Consider the following 20,805-nt stretch of genomic DNA (forward strand, 5'->3'; position numbering starts at 1 on the left):
TTTCCAGAATGGTTGTCATTCAGGAAGAAATAGGGGTTTATAAAAATTCATGTAAATTTAGTCCCAGAGGCAATAAATGTGTCTTTGGAATTAATATGGTCTTCAGAAAGATTCCCAAACCAAGACTAGCTGAGAATATGGAATCAGATTCCAGCATAACAGGAAAGTGAAAAAGATATTTTTATACCAATAAGAAGAGCAATTAAAATCCTTTGTCAGATTTCAGGAGGAAAAAAAAAAAGTGTTTAAAAAAAGGCTGAAATATTATTGTAGCTTAATTCTACATGAATGACTACAAAAATGGGTTGTCTTTCTACCACTCAAACTGTTTCCAAGTATCTGCTGTCATAGACAACAGAACATAAAAATCTGAAAAATAAAATCATGCCAGATTTTTTTTTTTTGCTTGTGTCTCATAACTGGATGTAGCATCAATATAATTTAGTAGAAGATTTTTGGACTGAGTTTTGGGTTTGTTTTGTTTTGCGTTTTTTTTTTTTTTTGTCTGCTTTCCGACTCTCTGACAAATACAAACATCTTGCAGTTTGTCTCACATCCTATATTTCAGATTCCCAGCTCTCTAACTCCCACATTTCTGATTCTGTAAATGCATCTGCTACAGGAGCTGATACAAGTAGCTGTAACCTCTTCTCTTACTCTATAATCTAATGCACTTAGCGAGCCAATGAATATGTGTGAAAGGAGGGGCTTTCTGGCTAAGGGACTCCTTGCAGGGGAACAGCTGTTAGAACAGCAAAACCTCAACCGAAGCCAGGCACACACATCTCTCAGTGGCTTTGTGCATCTAGGTCTGGCAAGACAATTCCCTCCTCTCTTTCTCTCGCTGCAAAAAGTGAGAAAACTAGCACAGAGAAACTTAAAGAAGACGTGATCTCAATTGTGAAACGTTCCAGAAGATCCAGTAATGGCCTGGATCAGCAATATCTCCTGGTTTAATCACTTTGCTCTCCATGAAGAACGTTTCAGGAGGTACTTGAACAGCACTGAGGATTACTTAGCCTTCCTATGTGGGCCCAGACGGAGCCATCTGTTCTTGCCTATGGCTTTGGTGTACACCCTCATCTTTGTTGTTGGGGTGGTAGGTAACTTCTTAGTTTGCCTAGTAATCCTCAAGCATCGGAACATGAAGACCCCAACCAATTACTATCTCTTCAGCCTTGCCATCTCAGACCTGCTTGTGCTGCTTTTTGGGATGCCACTGGAAGTCTATGAGATGTGGAGCAACTACCCCTTCTTGTTTGGGCCTGTTGGCTGCTATTTCAAGACAGCGCTCTTTGAGACTGTGTGTTTTGCCTCCATCCTCAGCGTGACCACAGTCAGTGTGGAGAGATACATCGCTGTCCTCCATCCTTTCCGTGCCAAGCTGAAGAGCAGTCGCAAGCGTGCCCTGAGGACCATCGTGGTGCTGTGGGTCCTCTCTGTCCTCTTTGCCCTCCCCAACACGGGCACCCATGGCATCATGCTGCAGTATTTCCCCAATGGCACCCTGGTCCCCGGCTCTGCTACCTGCACTGTAGTCATGCCCATGTGGATCTACAACTGCATTGTCCAGATTACTTCATTTCTTTTCTATGTGCTGCCTATGGGGGTAATAAGTGTGCTGTACTGTCTGATGGGGCTAAGAGTAAGTCCTACTCCAAATATGCTCAGTGTTTCCTTAGTTCATTCTTATGTTTGTGTCTGTATGTGTCTTTTAAGTGATTTCACCTTTTTCTTGCCAATCTGTACTCCCTTCTCACCCCCCCTACCCCCCATATACATTTCAAAACTCTGAAAACAGTGGATCCAACTCTTTCTTTGGTGTAATCCCATTCTCAAATGAATATAGCTATGTTGGATAATAATTTACTCCAATCTTTTTTAAAAACTTACCATCACTGCTGCTCACATTTGAATGTTACTTAAACATCAAAGTCTGTAGATTGATTTCAGCCTCAGAGGTTTGCACCTTTGCAGTAGGGATCAGAAGAAAATAGAACAAAAGGAAAATGGGAAAAGAACAAAAAGGAATAGACTAGTGATTGAATCATATGTATTTGTTATCCTACTTCTTATGACTGTGGAAATTCCATTACATTACTTTATTTTTTTCCTTCTCTAGAGACCGTGATAATATTTGGTTGTTAAAAGTCATGAAGTTGTCATAAACTGAAGAGCTGCAGCTAGTAAATTCAGCAACCATTTCTTTATACAATTATGTCACAGTTTCACCATCGATTAAGACTACCTTAGAGCTCATATTCTATGTTCAGAAAGTGAGACTAATTTTATCAAGTATTGATCATTTAAAAACACAGATAAAACAATCAGTGTCACAGTATCACAAAGCTATGTAGCACAACAATGAAATGCACTGTTAATCATAGCGAGTCAATGACTTTTTTCTTCTCATATGTTACATATATTTAGAAAATATAAATCTTATCTTATTGCACTGAATATAATTCAAAGTTTTAAAAGCTGTGTCCGATCATATAGCAAGAAAGGGGTGAAATATGCTACTAGAGACAGATTAACTTAGCAAATAATGTGGAATAAATTCTGCTGCTGGTGTCTATATAATTTTCCTGTGCTACCTGAGTTTTACTGTTATCTGAAAATCTTTTCCTTACCCAGGAAAAACTGCAAGGATTAACTGCCAAAAATACGTAGTACACAGCAGATCTTTGAAGCAATGAATGAGTTAAATTACTCCCACTGCCCAGTGGCTGTTGTGAGGTCTTCATGTAGTTTCATTGAAAATTTTACAAAGTAAGACCTGGAGTGAGGGAAAAGTGCTGAAAATATAGCTGTTAGAAAAAGACAAATCCCCAAACTAGTAAAAAGGAGGTCTTGAGGACTGCAATAACTTCTGTTTCTGGCAGCAGATATTCCTAATCCCCATCCCAAAAGAGAAGCTAGGTACCAGATGAGGGCTGCTCCCCCAGGACTTCTGTGTATTCACAGATTTGTTCAAGCTGTCTTTCCTAAGGGCTGTAATGTTCATTGTTTATGCCGCTGCTTTTCTATATATTCAGATTTTGAACATCACCCATCTTGGGTATATCTGCGTTGCACTCCAAACAGCACTAGGCAAGATAATTTCAAATTTTCAACAGAAATTATAGAAGAATGGTGTGTATACATGTAATTTTTCAAGATAAATCAGTTTTTATCTACTCACAGAAGGTGAAATCTATGAAGCTCCAGCAGCACTCCAGCGTCTCCTGAGTATCATGTATTGCTCATAGAGTCAGAGTTGATCCACAGGTAGTACATAAGCTCAGATACAGCAGAGAGTTTTCTAAGTCCAGGCTTTGTGGAAGGGGCATTTTCTCATCAAAGTTTCTACCTCAGGCTTTGCCAGTCCTCACAAGAGCCTCAAGATGCAATACAGAAGGGAAAATGTGCAACATGTTAAGCAGCTGTGAGAAGGTAGCAAACATGGCTTACATGGTACTTGAATTTATTTTATTATTATTAAATTTTATTCCTTGCAAAAAACAGAGCTGTGAGGTTAATTACCTCATGACCAACTACCTCATTATCTACTTCGATATAATTTTATGACTTAATGGTTTAATACTGCAATGTTACAGTCAATAGATAGTCCCAGCATTAGTGTAAAGAAGAGGAAACTAATGATTACACTGTAATCTCATTAGACTTGATTGTGGAAACATCCTGCTGCCTCTTCCATTAGGTTCTTATCACAGGTGCCTTTAGGACCAATCCCTAAATAAGCCAGGCTCTTCTTTAAATGCAGTTCAGCTGTTGAGCTGCTGGTTGCAACCAACAGCCAAAAAGGTGAGGAGGAAGAGAAGAGGGAGGAAATGAGAACATGGGGAAATGGCTGCTTGTAGAAGCTAAATCCTGCAGCGCTGATGAAGATGAGGTGGCATTGTTTGGGAAGAAATATGCATTGCAGCAGGATTTGGTGCAGGGGCCCTGTGTGTTTTCTTCACACTGATCTCTAAAAGGACACAGGGACAGGTGATTAGTTGTTTAAAAGTCAGATTCTATTTAACTCGGGTTTTTGACAGTGAATTAAGAGAGTGGAGAGTCCAGAGACCCATTTATCCCACCTACTTCAGACATTTATGAGGGGACGTAGCTGATCAAATGTGACTAGATTGACCTCGTCTAGAATTATTCTTCTGTTAAGAGTCCAGCACATCTTCTAGTGTCACTTCCCCTCAGTAACACATTGGACACACTGGTAATTTTGATTTCAGCTATCTTTGAGTCAAGACAACACATTCTTGCCAATTTACAGCTTGTCCAGATTTTCTCGTAAAAATCTATTTCACCCCCTAGAATGCCTCATTGTTAAAACCAGAATTGCATGGGGACGGTTGCTTGCCTTTGGCTGATTTCTGCAGAGCCCAGCACCCTCCTGGAAGAGTCTGTCCTCTTTTTATGGAGGTTGTCCTGCAAACCTTGCACCCTCTAATGAGCAGAGAGTGCACCCAGGCTACAGTTCAGCAGACAGGTGACAGCTGCTTCAGCCAGACCACTCAAGTAGACAAAATTGCGTGCTTTAGCGCAAGTCACGTGGTTTTTAAATACCGTTTTTTCCTTTAGCTGGAGAAAAAGTTTGATCACCATTCGCGTCAGACCAAGGAGCTTACAGAAGCAGTTCTGCTTTTACTGAGTGGCCTCACTAGGTTTGCTTGGGAATAGGTGAGGCCTTGATTTTGCTCTGCCTTTTGATTTCTAGTGTGAAATGCTGTAGCTAATAAAGATGCAGGGTGGAAATCCAATTTTCAGCTTCCTGCTCCAGACACTTTTAATTCTTTTGCAGTAAATGGATAACATTCATCTCTGGGCAACCCTACATAGCCTCACACATTCACAGTAATATAAAGGTAACTGCTGCCTTGGCTGGAGTTCACCCTCTGTGAAACCATTGGCATGAACTCAAGTTACAGCCTTTGACATGGACTTGTTTTTTTTTTCCCTCCTTCTTTGTCATAACTCATTTTTTTATTAAATTACAACCGCTGAGTTATTCTTACTAGTTACACCCCCATCTATTACCACTTGAGGCTAAAGAGGAGCCTTATAACATCATCAAAATGACAGGAGGAAGGTGAAAAATAAAGATACATGTATGTCTGGTTTATTACAGCATCAGAGCACTGAATTCTCTGAGGTTTTGGAATATGCCTGGAATAGATTATTGTTGAGACTGAAAACCACTGAAGGGAAACTAGAGATTTTAATCAATCTGAGCAGACATTTATCCCTAAATGTGTTTCAAATCAGTGGAGTCTCTTCCTTCAGTGACTGTGGGTATGACTAAAGGTTACAGAGGGAATAATGTAAAACATGAGAGGCTGAATTGCACTATAATTGAATATAATTCGATTTACATGTGTTTCCCTTTTATGGCTTTTATGAATAAATAGAACAATGAAAGAAGGTCTCATTTGATCATTCTTACAGAAAAGTATTGTTAATCAAAAATCAGAATGCAAAGTCATAGTGTGAAAAGCAAAAGAAAATGGCACAACTATCATGTTTTCACAAAATTTTTACAAATCCAGGTTGATTTCTATCTTTTCCCTCATTCTTAATATTCTTTCCCATGTAATTAAAAGTTTTCTTTCCAGTTTCAGTTGAAAAAAGCATCACTCCAAATCTGTTTGCTAATCAGAAGTTCCCACTTGAGGACGCTGGATCCAATTATTAACTCTCCATAGATTATTTATTTCATAATCTAAGCAATTGTCCTGATTATCTAGCTCTGGACTTTTCACCAGCAAAGCACCAGTGCTCTCATCATAAGCATATTGGGGAAGCATTTCACAGAAGGATCAGATTATTATTCTTTATGTCCATTTTTTAGAAGCCCAGGAAAACCTATGGGAGAAGAATACCCACCTTGTTGTAACTGAGCAGTAGGTAACTGAATGTCTGCATATCATGCACACTGGCTGTCTGCAAGTGAGCATGTATGGATTTTGTTCGTTAGATGGGCTGAATATCAGTTAGTCCAAACACTCAGGGCATGAAACAAACCCCCTTGAATTCTACAAGAATTTTTCTTGTGATTACAACTGTGTTTCACTGAGGCCTCTCTAAGTATTTTTTGGATCATTGGTTTCTGCTTAATTGTGGGGAACCCTTTTAGGAAAGTAAAAACAAACAATATTTTGCCAGAAGATAAAATAATGCCTAGCAAAATAGCATTGAACACAAACTGTGAACTAAATACTGACTCATTGAGAAAGGATAAGTGGGGAACTGAAATACAAACTTGCTGTAAACATGCAGCCTCAGATATATAAAACCTGAAGATTGTTACGAACCTGAAGCTTCAGTGTTTCCCTAGACTGAAATTGAAATTCAAATGTAGATTTTTTGTGAGTCCTGATTTGCCCAAATTTTTGCCTTCTCAAACTACAGCTATCGAAATATCAAACAGGCTGTATCTGGTGGGGATGTCATCTGTCTAAGCTGTCCCTTGGTTTCTCTCGTTTTGCCAGTTGAAAGGAGATAAATCTTTGGAAGTGGAGGAAGTGACTATGAACGTTCAGAGACCATCCAGGAAATCGGTCACCAAGATGCTGTGTAAGTAGTGAATCCTTCTGTGTTTTATTCACTGTGGACAAGAGGGTGACAAGGTCCTGAAGGATATCAAGAAAATTCACTAGATACAAGAGTTATGAGTAGCAGTGACCAAAAAAAAAAAAAAAGGGCTTGCTGCTGTTTTATGTAGACTTAGAAAGCATAGGAGTGAAACACCATGGCTACCAAAAGACTCAGAAGGCAAATTTTCTTCCCCAGCACAAGAGGAACTTGAGCAAAACTACGTGGCAGATGCTTTCATGGCAAATCTCTAATATCCCTCACTCCAAACCTGGCTCTTGCAGCCCTCTGGAGAGGATCCCTCTTTTTCAGAGTGTGAATAGTCTTATCTTGTACATTTTTAAAGGAGCACGTACTTCTGTTTTGCATCACACCATGAGCCCTGCTTATGACCAGGAAGGTCCTGCCAAGCCACATACATCACCTACTGCTGACTTAACCACTATGCAGATTTGCACATTGTACAGCATTCAGGAGAATTTGTGCTCCAGTCACTCTGAAAGCACTCACATCACTTCCTAATTTGGGGCTGTCTTTAAAGCAAAGATCACCTTGCTACTGAGATGGTGTTTATACAGGAAATATAAATCACCTTCAATATTTCCCGCAACATTATTCTTTTACACAGCTTAAGTCACCATCTGAACTAGGAAATTGTACTTTGAAGTCAGCCTGATTTTCTGTGCCCCGTGACTGTAACCACAGGGATTCACAGGACCCAAGTCTGGAATGGCTTTGCAACAGTCCTTACTAGAGCCAGCACAGGCCAAGTTGTGCGTGTAGGCAAAATCTTTTCCTTTCCTTCTGAGTGGTGCACCCAGAGAGACTTAATCATCAGTGCATGATTGCTATAGCCTTATCCTGCTATGTGATATAAAAATAGAGTGCAGAGGAAATGAGTTGCAAGGCACAATGGAGTCAGTGTGTGCCAGGTACCACAGATGACTCCAGATGTCTCACTGGCGGTTTCTTCATTAGGCTCTGTACATGCCACAACATTACCTGGCTGTTGCCTGCTCTGTTTGCATGTCATTTTCTTTGTGTGTGCGTTGGGTTATCCAACACAGAAATCAGTGGAAAGTTTGTTCTATTAACTGGTAATCGTAAGATAGAAAGGATGCCGAAGTTCTGAAACAATAAAGTTCATATATTTAGTCTTTCATGCAGCTTTCTGAACTATCTCTGCTCTGTACAAGCTTCCATAACTGACTTGTTTTTCTTCTCCCCTTTCTCCATGCTAGTTGTCCTCGTGATGGTTTTTGCTATCTGCTGGGCTCCATTCCATATAGATCGACTTTTCTTCAGCTTTGTTGTGGAATGGACTGAGCCTCTGGCTAATATATTCAACTTAATTCATGTGGTGTCAGGTAAAGTTTTTTTCTTCCATTTGCATAGGGGCTGGCAAAAAAAGCATTTGTGAGTGGTTTACTTGAAATATGTAGTCATTTATTTTGTAGGTGATGTGAGACATGCATGGAAAAGTTTCTTGGTGTTTGGTGGACAGTGATGAGAATTGTGCCTGAAGTAAAAACTGCATGTAAGTTTCTGCAGCTTTCAACATCTGGGCATGTTGTCCAATACGGTTGTTTGAATATTCATAAAGAAGGAAAAAAATAGGGTATCATGCATCATTACCAGCTGCTTTTCCTTCTTGGGAATGTTCAGAAATGAAGTCTGCTGTCATTTGTCTGATTTTAACCCAGCAGCAGGCATCACCCTCCAGATGGTCTCTCAGGCAAAAGGGAAACCATACCAAATGGCAAGAAAAGAGGTTTACATACTGCTCAGAACTGGGTGATACAACCAAATGTTTATGGCTCTGCTGACCATAGAATGAAGGCTTTTTCAAAAAGGATTCGTATTTTCAGTCTGCCATGGGAAAACACTGAATGTCGCCATTAGGCAGCTCAGACAAAACCAATTTCGTGCAATTGTCCTGATGTGTTGTAAGACATTAGCTCCCCTCAGCTGGAAGTTGTCCTCCGACAGCTCTGATGGGGACACCAGCTGTGCAAATCCTGCTGCGGGGATGAGGGCTGTGCTGGAGGCAGGTCAGTACAGCTCAAGAGGGAGCTGGTTCCTAAACAGCTGGAGATAGTGAGCTCCAGTTAATAATCTCTCCCATCTTCCTTTTCCTGTGTGCTGCAATGCCTGAGCTAGCCTTGGCAAGACATCCTCTGCCTGGATGGCAGCAGGCAGAGATGTGCTGTCGCTGCCTCCACCCTTGCACCCATTTTAGGCAATGAAGAGATTGTCATTTTCTGAGATCATTTCACACACAAATGAGGTGTCTCTCTCCTCCACCCCCGCCTTGTTCCCCTAGGTATTTTCTTCTATCTGAGCTCTGCTGTGAACCCCATCATTTACAATCTGTTGTCCCAGCGCTTCAGGATGGCTTTCCTCAGTGTGATTTCTCCTTGCTGCAAGCATTGGGCCCCTACACATCCCTCTAGCAAGACTCCTGCCCAGCAGAGCATCTTCGTGATTGAAGACCACAATCTCATGGACTCTGCTGAAGACACAAGTCTCCCTGGCACCCACAGGACATCTGTCAGCAGTTCTCAGCTCTCCACTGGTCTGTGACTTTCCATGTTGTGATCCAGGTGAGACAGAAGTTAAAGAAAATTACTTTAAGAAACAAAAACAGAAGACACCCTCCTAAAAGACTTATTTCAGCAAGAAGAGCTCACAGAAAGTGTCTTCGATGAACGAATGAGGAGTCTGTAATTAGCTGTTGATTGAGAAGCATTGTATTACTCTTATGCTGATAGGAGGGCTGGAAATCTCAGTTTACTGTGTGCAAGAGAAGAGCTGCTTTGTATAAACAGGTCACACTCCCAATGTTACCAGCACAGGAAGGAGACACAGCTTATCCAAGTCTTACTGAATGTATTTTGTGCACCAGCCTAAACATCAGTTTTTACTTAGTCTGAAATAGGGCAACTTGCTGCACAAGTCTACCCACTTCTAGCTTTAAGTAAACCAGCCTCGCTTCTCTCTCCTACGACCTTCTCGAGGTGTGGCTGTTGCAAGCCTCTATTAGCAACATAAGCAAATAGGCATGAAGAAGAGCATCTCTGAGCTGGACCAGTAAATATCAGACACCAGCAATAACTATTTCTGAACTAGAAAAAACAGGGAGCCAACAATGGTAAAATAAAAATAAAGCAAATTTTTGCTTTGAGCTAGGTGAACATTTGGGTGGGGGGTGGTGATTAAATGCCTTGAATCACATAGTCAAAAAAATCTACTGTTTAGAGGGTTATTTTTAACAAGTCTCAGAGTCACTGCCACATCTCCTCATACTATGTCTGACAATCTCTACACAGTGTTGAAATGGCACATGCTGCCACAAAACCATCTACATTACCTGGGGATGCTCAGGATATTCCTGATGTGACTCTTTTGCTAAAAATACAGCTAGTGAGAGATAACTGCTTAGGCAATGTGAAAAGTCTGCAGCCTTTGGAGGCTTGTCCTGTGCATCAGGCAGTGTTATTTTTGCCCATCTACCTGAACTCAGTCTGACCATGTGCAAAGGGGCTGTAGTAGGTCCCTGATATGTCCCATGTTCTGCAGTTTGCAAGAACTTCTTATAATTGCTTGAATTTGAGATATTTCTGTGAGTGAAGCCCTATGGTCATGCTTCAGCAGACTTCACACCTCCCCATACCAGGTGGATTACTGAAATCAGAGATCTGGACAGCATTCACAACACATGGAATTGGGACAAAACTGCAGCATCAGAGAAACTGATACAAAGGCAACAGAAAAAGGAGTTTTGCAGTGATATTGCATCTATTGAATTCAGGTTTTGCCATGGACCACAATATAAGGTCTGAGAATCTTTCCTGCATCGCAGGAATGCGAGCAGATCATGAAGGCAGTACATGTACATCCAAGCTGATGAGTTCCTGAGTTCTTTCCATTGCAAGGTCAGGACTCTATTTTGTAAAGGTAGACCAGGGTGAATCCATTACATGACAGAGAATTTTACAAACCTCTGTGCCCCAAGTTTCAAAGCCTGTTTGTTGTGTTTCAGAGAAATGCCTTCCTTGTACATTGTGATGCAGGTCTAGGTTTAGCTGCCATGCTGGGCTCAGGCTTGGCACCCACTGCCACAGAAAATCACCCAGTGTGTGTGTCATCAAGCAGCTGGGACTTACACAGTCAGAGTACACAGATTTATCATAACGAATGCGAACATTAGATCTTCAACGATGATACACCATATGCATAAAAGCTTATTTCCAGTCTGCTCATTGGGGATCCAGATGACATTTTCCACCAAAAGAGGAAGGGGTTATTCTGCTACAATGGGCTCTTACCTTGTTTGCAGTCTTCTGTTTTGCCTCTCCCTGTGGGACTCTTGAGTGAGGTGAGAGCTGGGCTCTCATGGGAGCTGGTGAGTCACCTTCTCATGCAGAACAAGGGGTAATTTTAGCCCATGTTTTTTGTCAGACCCATTTTACCAGCTGCGATCTTCAGAAACAAGCCATGGGGAGAGTAAACACACACAAGGCCCTGGAGAGAAAAGGCAATTCCTGCTCCCTGAGGAAAAAGCTGAAATGCTTTGCCACCCCCAAGTGGACACTTGAGTTTTATCGGTGACATTTACATTTCTAGTCATTATTATGTATTAACACTTTTCCCTCCACCAGCCATTACAGGGTGTTTTCCCTCTGGATTTGCTGTGCTGGTTGTGCATCACTGTCTGTGAGCTGCGCAGGTCCCTGTTATCTTGCTGGGCACTGAGCTCTGTGCTCCCACTAACATCTGAGGACATCCTGGGCAGCGGCCTTGCAGGATCTTCTCCATCACCCTGTGCCTCACTTGTGCAACTCCCTAACTGAGCCCAGGGTTTATCCTCCTTAATCCCAGCACGTCTTCTCCACTGTCCTAGACACCCAGCCAAAGGAGTGAGGAGACAGTATAGTTTGATGTACTCACACATCCACCGTATGTTGAAGACATTCCTCTGCAAGATTTTGTGGCTCTTTGAATGCATATTATACATTTGGGACCAGACATCATCTTGTGTTAGTGCACAGAAAGCCATCCATGAGTGATGCTGCTCTCTTCTCCTCCCTTTATGGGAGAATTGTAACCTCGGCTGCAAAGCTCGGGGCTGTTAAATGCATTTCTGACTTGCAGATGAGCACGCAGACCTGCAGTCAGGACTGGGGTGTGAAGCTGTAAGGTGAAGGTTTTGTGTGATCTCAAATAAAATGGCCAAATATTTGTTCCTTGGGCTTTGTGAGAAAGTGGTGAGGGAGAAAAAGCATGTCTGGATGGGGAAATTTTAGAAGAGAAATAGTGAGAAGCAAATAACCAGGAACTCACCTCCTGTTCTAAACAACTTCTTCCTCTTCTTCTTTTTTTCTTCTTTTTTTCTCCTAAAAGCAGTTTTTAGCACATTTAATTTGGTATCAGTCAAAATAAGTGACACTCATAACAAAAAACAAAAAAATACTTAGATTTTTGGCAAAACACCCAAAGGAAAAATGAAAACGTGGTCTTGCACAAAGCCAAACCTTCTTTGAAAGTGTTATTGGGAGAGACGTCAAAATTCTTCTAAATTCTGCTAAAAAATAAAAGAAATGCAGTGAAAAAAAAAGTTGCCTGGCTTGAGTTTGAGTGTTCCGAGTTAAATTCCCTGTGACAGCACAGCTCAGTTCCCCCTTGTTGCTGAGGGCACATCTCGAGAATGTAGTCGATGTCCACTGGAGGCTTTTCTTCCCAAAAGGTCAATGCTTGAGTTATTTATCACTCTGCTCTGATATTTACCTGGCTGAATTTTCTGGTTCTGGAAGCTGGATCCAAACATGAAAATACTGAGAAGATGGATAGAGATGTCATGAAAGCCAATGGTATTACTGTATTTATACATCTAGCAGCTTTCATGGCCAAATGCTGAAAAATGTTGGCAACTGGCTGAGAGAAATTTCTCTTGCAAGGAAACAAAGAACAACTCACTTTTCCCCAAAGTGGTCTAGTGTGATAAAAATATATTTATTTGAAATCAAGTGTGACTTCCTAGACAGAACTGTCTATTGATTTATTTCTCTGCTTCTTTTTCCCTCTGGGAAATGTGCAAGTGTATGAGCAGAAAGTGGTTAGTGCAGGGGCAACACTCCATCACTATGAACAGAACATGGACAGTTTGAAATGTGTTGCAAAGAAGCACTTAAAAGAATTGCTTGCATTGCCAATGAGTGATACTCAGATCTAATGCCAGGTTCAGTACTGGAAAAAACATCATGACAGCAAGTGGACAATTCTGTTAGGTTTATATGAAGAGTTTTTGGATACTACTGTGTTTTGAAATGTTTAAATCATGGCTTACCAGTGAAACTAAATGTATACTTCAGCTGCAGAGCTGGTTATATGTATCTGTGCATAACATGAAAATAAATATACTAGAGACTCTCTTACTATGTCTGGTCTATCCATCAGCAATACTTTTGCTTCTTGTTTCTCCCTCTGATTTCACGTGAGTACCAGAAGATGGAGTTTCCTGGGATTTTTTTGCCAGCACCAAGTACAGGACACTAAAGATTTAACGACAAATCACAGTACTTCACAAAAAAAGCAAACCAACAATCCAGATTATTTCTGCTGGTATATACGCACTAATCCCAGTGTGGTTTGTTGCATCCAAGTTCTCTGCACAGCTGCTTCTTCAGGGGAGGAGGTTAAAAACTGGGCAGTGCTTTCTGTTACTGTCTAGAGTTTGTGAAACCCTGGAAAGTTACAGCTGTTGTTTTTAAGGCAAGTTAACTTACATCCTCTCAGTTTTAAAAGGATTGATTTTAGGAGTATGGGAGCTGTTGGAATAATTTGCTTCCCACTAGGATAGCTAATTCATGAATGAAATACTGCAGTCTTTATTGTAAAAGCCCAAATAACATTTTTTTCATGCATCCTCATATGTTAGGAAAAGCAGCAAATTTCCTTCCCGGAGGAACAGGCTTTTGCTTGCATTTTAGACTAGAAGTGGGTTTTCCAAAAGACCCTTAGACTGAGATGCCTACAACATGAAGAGTTCCACCAGAGCAAACCTGGATTCCTTTTGCAGTCAAAGGAGGAAACACATGTTGTGCTAAAATCTATTTATCTAACCTATTTCAGTCATGTACTTCAGGTGTTTTACAGGTGGGTTTTATGTATATCTTCTAAAGTTGCAAAACAAAGCTAGGCAGCTAGGTACAGGTCACCTCGAAATGCTCTATGTTCTTTGTTGCAGAGCAGGTGTGTTTGTCAGTCCCTACTATTTGATTCACTTCTTCATAACCCAAGAGACCCCCTTAGAAATTACTCACTAGGAAAATTATGCTCCAAATGAGGAAAACAAATGGCTAACAACTAACCACAAAACACTGGGAGAACAACATCCGCAGTGTCTCACCTACCATTTTGTTCATTGACCTGAGGCTGGTGCATCTCAACACCTGGACTGTGCTCTCATAAGCTGGGGAAATTCAAACAAAGCTCTACCCCTGTAGGGTTTGCAGCATTTGTTTGCAAGCTTACAGTTTTCCTTCCCTTTTATAGGAGCTGGTGAGGGCAGGAAAGATATCTGTCCTGCCACAGTACACACTAAATAGCTGCCTAAACTCAATGGAAAGGCTCCAAAGGGAAATATTTTCATGCTGCTGCTGACTGCAGTGCAGGTGTGTTGGGCAGCACCGAGCAACTGCAGCAAGAACTATGAGAATCACAGTTGTAGGAAATAGAACTCCCTAGCCTTTCTGCGAGGAAGGAAATAAAACACCAACGCAGGAACTTATAGGTATAATTATTGTTTATTTAACCACATACAGACTGGAGTTTTTGTTAGTTGGCTCGGTGCTAGGGAAATACTACATGCAGAGGGGTTTTTTGAGGGCAAACGAACTTGGCTAATACCACAAACCTGAGCTGCCACCAAACCTTGCACCTCTGTTTCCTCCCAGCTCAAGTCACCTGTTCCTGCAGAAAAACAGACCACAGGTATAGCAACACATATAAATTTACGTTACAGTGGCAATGACAGAACCCTCCATTGGGACTTCGACACATGCAGCACGCAGTAGGCTAACAAGGAACCGTTCCTCAGCTGCCTCGCTGTAACCATCTATCTCTGTGCTCCTAGCCTGAAGTGATGCAAATCAGTTTGTGTTCCTGTACACGACAAAGATGAAGAGGCAGTTGACATCAGTCCAGTGGGGCTGAGTCACGTGGAGCTCTCTCTGTCTGCATATAACAAGAAACAATCCCTAAATTGGGGCTCACATGGCGACCTACCAGTTCCCATTAAACCTACTGCACTACACCAAGGGGCAGCAGTGACTGCCATACACAATTCAGCCTTAGCACACTCCAGTTTTTCACAGTGTCTCTTGCATTGACAGCACACAGCACCCATCTAAGTGTTAGCCTCAATCTAGTTGCTTCAGGTCTCATTTCATCCCATCTCCCCTTCCATGAAGAACAGGTATATTGAAGAATCATCTCTCCCCCCTGTCCACCCCATCTTTTCTCCGCTAAGAAATTCCAGTGAGGATTGAGTCTTTTCCTTGCAACTTTGTTTGCCAGCTGTAGGGTTTTTACACTGTATTTGTATTCCAGTCCCGATTTCAATTACCTGGCTAACCTTTTCAATTTTCACAGAGTGAGAATCAGAAAACAGCAGGTCCTTTATTACAGCTCACAGTGGTGGGGAATATTTCACCCCCCCTCCTCTCCCCTGTGTTTGCAGGAAAGCTCTGTCAAATTCAAACAAACTCATTGATCATAACTTGTCTATTTACTTGTGCTTTGCTGACTGTTAAGTATTCTGGTCCTTGCTGCAGACCTCTTTTCCATCCTCCTTTTGGCTTGAACATGCTACTTTTTATATAATTTCTAAAAGACATGGAGTAACAGTCTTAAGTCTTCACCCTGATGCTTGACTCCAGGGAGAGCCAGGGTCAAACACCATAGAAGCTAGAAGCCTTGTCTTTGGTAGGGTTTATTTGTTGATCTTTGGTAAGCAAGACCAGAGCACTTCGGTAGCCAGTCCCAGAGCACTTCCCAATGGAGGCTCAGAGCACTGGAGCTGTTCCCTCAGACCAAAATGCAAGTCAGGCACAGGACATCACCCTGCTCATCCCAAAGCCACTTCTCTGACACCCAGCCGTGCTGGCCATGGCTGTCACCTCCAAAAGAAATACTTTTCCTCTGCCTTTTTGACTTTCTCACTTCTCCAAGTCATAACCCTCCTATCTCCTTCATTCTTTTGAGCTCTTGATGTAGCGGTCATTTGCATGCCTGTGTTCTGTCTGCACCATCACTCAACCATCCAAAAAATGCTTTATTTGATTGTGGAGGGAGGATTTAGTACAATAGATCTGTTTCTTAGCAACTCCTCCCCTCTTCCTTACTCTTTTGTTATTTCCAGCTCCTTATCTTTGCCCATGTTCAACTTCAAATTAACTTAATTACAGGCAGATTTCATATCTCTCAAAACCAGAAGGGGCACTTGTAAAACATCCCTCCAGTCAATAGAAAATGAGGGCCTTGGCCTATGCAAAGTAGGTATTGGGAAAGGCAGTTCAGCTTTGTCTGTCCTGCGCCCTCCAGAGACCTCTCCTGATTTCTCATAGATTCTGCTTTTAAGTGAGGCATTTCATCCATCCATGTTGCAGCCTACCCAAGTTCATCATAACCATTGAGCTCCGCAATAAACACCTGTATAAACTTCCAGGTGAACGCTGCTTTTATGCAGATGCCGAGGATGCTGCGATCTTTCCACTAGATTCAGATAGGTGGAAAGTGCTTAGGTTCAAAGTCTGTGTCAATTGCAATCTGTTCTCTGTGCAAATCTGAGCTAAATCTGAGTCATACTGAGTCTGAACATTGGATATACTCAGTGCAGGATGACCTCCTATTACTGGCATATTTGATAGGCTAAAGATCTCTCTTGATTAATGCAGCTCTGGTTGCCCAAAAGCCATATTCTGACGATAGCTCTCTCCTTGAAAATGTCCTCTGACATAAAAATGAACTAACTAGACTAGATTCAGTCCAGCCCCTCCTACCCCATCCTGTCCTTAACTGGTGATAAAATATTTCCTTGGGAAATAAGGAACAGGATTTACCTCTGGCAATTGATGGGTTTCTCACCTTCTGGTAGGTAAGGTTGCACTGCTGTGGCAGTTCTCCACTGGCGAGGAAATACCTTCTTCCTTCTAATGGAGGTCAGGTTACTTTTACTCAGCAAGGACACCTCTTCCCAAGTCCATCAAGTTTTGTCATGGTGTCAGTGATTCCTCACTGGTAGAAGCAGGATGCTGCTCTGAGAAGAACAAGGAGAGATCTGTATTCACATAGTGAGGAGAGAGTTATGAGACAGTAGCAGCCAACAGACTTGTGCTGAGGGCATGTAAAATACTACGAAGCCATCTAAAGACACAGGGGAGGGGGAAAAAAACTCCCACCAGCGATTTAGAAGGCAGGTAGGGGTTAGTGGCAGGTCTGGGAGGAATCGGAGAGGTCTGTTTCTACTGATAGAAGATGATATGTGTGGTCTCTGGGAAGGAAGGAAAGTCTTGGTGATTCTTTACGCAGATGGTTCCTCCTCATTTAGATGAACACTTCTGCCCAGCTCTTCATTACCCTGGAAAGTGGAACCACAGGTTAGGTTGGGATGTATACCCCCTCATCCTACAAAGGCAGAGTTGCAAATCATGCATTTACCCTTGAGTCAACTAACTTGAACACTGGCAGCAACGCAGGTAGTGGGACAAGCTTTCCTGAAGCTCTGGTGACTGACCCATGCAGTTAATGAAAATGATACCAATTACTGCGAGGAAACTATACCACAGGAACTGCAGCCAGGTCCTTGCCCTTAGTCCTCAACTTTCTGTGGGATAAAGCCTGATTCAGAATGAAACTCCTTCTGGTCCTAAAGCTTCAAGCTCTTTCCTGTCTCTGTTGCCCCTTACTTGCTCATCAGTTTGCGCTGTCCCTCTCTGCTTTGTAGGGAGAGGTAGAATAATTGCTCCCTGCTTCACTAAGACATTTTCAGCATTATCTGTCTCAGTGTAACCATGTTGCGTTTATCAGGTCAGCAGGAGACTGTTTCTAAGGTCTGGTTTTAGGCCAGAAAGCCCTGAAGAAGCCAAGGAGCAAATAGCTGCCCTGAAATCTAAATGTGTGGCCTCTAAAGATCCTTTGTACACATCTCCCCCAGGTTTACACTCCAACGATACTAGTCAGTGTCCACTGGAGGTCAGTCTTGTGCCATGAAAACAGGGCGTACCCTGTGATTTCCAGCAGCCGCGGACTCTAATCCGCCTGTGCAGTGCACAAGAAACCCCAAGAGAGAACCTGTTCCAGCTCCCTCAGTGTTGATTTATGATTTAGAGATGTTTAATGTTTTCATTTCTTTATTTTCCTTGCTCGAACGTATCCAGCGGTCTGTTGCTGGATAAGCTCAGCAAAGGAGACGCATGTGCTGTTCAATCAGCGCAGTGGAGGATCATGGAAAACCAGGATCCTCCTCAGGTCCAAGGAAACATGTGCAGTAGCACCACATAGCTGGTGAGTCAGGCTTGGCCTGCTCATCCAAGCTGACCTGAAAAACACTTTTGTTTCATGGCAATTCTTAGTCTTTTGGTTTTGTTTCATGGGGAAGTGGCATAATAATGATACACAGGTTGCACCTTGTAGATGGGAAATCAGGATATTGATGAACTACCAACACAAGTACAAGTCCAGATATACCTAATTCAGACCCATACTCCTTTACCAGTGCCAATAATTCAGTAATCCCCCCCAAAAAAAAAACCCAACCACGAACATAGCTCCCAATCCCCCAAAACCACAAACACCACCTCCGCCCCTCTAAAACTATTCTTTGATGTAGGATCCCACAGGTGCCAGTGCGAACAGCTCTGACTCTACCAACTGAAACCAGCTCTTGGTAACTTGTACACGTATATATATAAAAAAACCCATCAGTATGGCCTGTACAGAAAATGTAGATTGAAGTGCTCAGTTGTAATCTCCTCAAGTTACTATCTCTTCAGGTCACTGCTCCACACATTAGTCTGTGGCCCAAATATTCCTTATTTCACTTTCATAGTGATTTAATTTTTCTCTGTAGATCAAGGATGGCAGAGCTGTCCTCTGTCCTGGCTCCAGTCAGGCCACATCTGAAGTGCAGGATACACAATATCCACACCCATTCACTGAAACTCAAGACTGAAATGACCGGCAGCATCGAAAAAATCCTCTGTTGCCCCTTCTACAAGAACCCTTTAGCATATATTTCTTCTATTTTGCTGTGATAAATAAAAAGCAAATCATTTTCTGCTAGTTTTTCTAGAACAGCAATAGAAATATTGATCCCCACCACCGGCTTCTTTCCTGTGAATGATAAGTTATCCTTTGGTGCTAAACAACCTGCAATTATGCATTCTAAACAACCAGAGAATCCCAAAGGTCAAGGTACCTTCTGATCTCTTACCTCTTACTCCCATCAGTATTCCTGTCCACATAATTTGGAAACAAGCCCACAGTATGGCCATGGCACTGGAGTCATTCCTTGGAAGAGGTGACCCTAACCAGCCCAGGACCTGGGCAGCTCAGTAATGACACAGAAAGTCAGAAAACAAACAAGCAATGGGCAGGAACAGAGACAAAAAGACTGTTGCCTTTGGCAAAGCCCATTTTTTTTATCAGAGGTCCTATCAGCAGCCCTGGGGTGCTGCCATCTTGCTGCAGAGTGGAAACTGTGTTAGGAGCGTAGGATGCACTGTTCTCGGTATGATCCATATTGGCAAATTGCATACCAGTGGGCTTAGGCCAAGGGGATATTCACATCTTTTGCTTTGCATATCAGTCAGCTTTGCATGTAGAGGAGTAACAAGGTTATTGAGGAAAGGAACACAAACCTCTGTCGTTTTCCCTCAGGATCCACCACTGGTCCTTCCTCTCAGAAATCAGACATTTTAATTCCTTTTCTTGTTTTTCCCCCTTTTCCTTTACTGCAAATACTGCAATATTTACTACAGCAGAAAATGTAACATATTCATATGGCTGTTTGGGAGCTTTGCAACTGATGGCCCATTACCACTTTCTTAAGGGATATTTATTTTCATATGAACATTTAAAACCTTCACAGATGTGACTGAACCACTTACCTCTAGCAATAAAGCACAGCAGTTACAGCTCTGGTTTACTGCCAGGCTGGACCAACTATGGAACTTAGTAATTGTGCTGAAGACAAAAAGTTTGAACCAGGGATCTATTAAGCTGTCCATATTTAAAGAATGATTGTAAGGAAGACTTTAGAAAGTATCTAGGTAAAAAGTAGCTGTATGGAAGCAAGACAGCTGCAGCTCTCTGTTAGCAGCACCCAACTTCATATGTCTTTGCTCGTTTATTCTATTATCTGTCCAGAACATGTCAAAGTCAAGATTTGTTCAGCCTTCCTAGGACTGTCTCCCTCACTCTACCATACCCCAGCTGCCCTGGTTCTCCAGTGCTGTAGGATGAGTCCTGTCCATGACCCAGTGACGAATATCTGCCCAGGGCATCACTGGATGAAAATTTCCCTTTGCTGAAACACTGTGGGATACTGGTGCATCACTCTTCAATGATGCTCTGAGAGAAACAGTGCTTGTTTCAGAAATGTTAAAACAAAAGGGTTTATGGATACTGAGGGTTTTCTTTTTTTTAGTTTTGTTCTGGCAGAAGCAGCTTTTCAAACCGTTTATCAAGCTGCCTGCAGCTCCCATTTCAAGGCTGATAAAGCCATAATAAACAGTGAGCCAAAAACCAAACCAACCAACAAACAAAACAACAACAAAATCCCCCACAAACAAAACAAACCAACCCCCCCACACACACACCAGAAAAAAAAACCAAACCAAACAACAGTCCTTTGGAAGGTGTATCGAGAGCAGCTTAATAAATAAAAGAAGGTTGGGAAAAGAAGAGACATCATCAGTGCAAGTTGTGGCTTTCCTCTGCTGTTCATTTTATAACAAATTTAAATAAACGAGCAAAGCAAGCTGGTGGAATCACACTCTCTCAAATTCATTCTCTAAAAAGTCCTGCCTGTCAATTCATCTTTCTGCAATGGCTCATGTCTTGCCAGCTACCCTCCAAATTGCCATTTTGAAATTTATAAGCATATCCATCAGGCTCTGTAGATCCCCTGAGTTTCTTTGAAAAAGTACC

At 42.0% G+C, this 20,805-nt stretch overlaps 1 protein-coding gene across 1 annotated transcript; it reads left to right on the top strand.

The window, feature by feature from the left end:
* Positions 1–925: 925 nt before the first annotated feature.
* NMUR2 (neuromedin U receptor 2) lies at positions 926–9,177 on the top strand (the record flags this gene model as incomplete). Its single annotated transcript, XM_080352989.1, has 4 exons — positions 926–1,645; positions 6,492–6,576; positions 7,836–7,961; positions 8,918–9,177. 4 exons carry the CDS (start codon positions 926–928, stop codon positions 9,175–9,177), a joined length of 1,191 nt encoding a protein of 396 aa, XP_080209115.1.
* Between the last annotated feature and the right edge of the window lie 11,628 nt (positions 9,178–20,805).

This window comes from Nesoenas mayeri, assembly GCF_963082525.1.
Source record: "Nesoenas mayeri genome assembly, chromosome: 14".
Taxonomy (NCBI): domain Eukaryota; kingdom Metazoa; phylum Chordata; class Aves; order Columbiformes; family Columbidae; genus Nesoenas; species Nesoenas mayeri.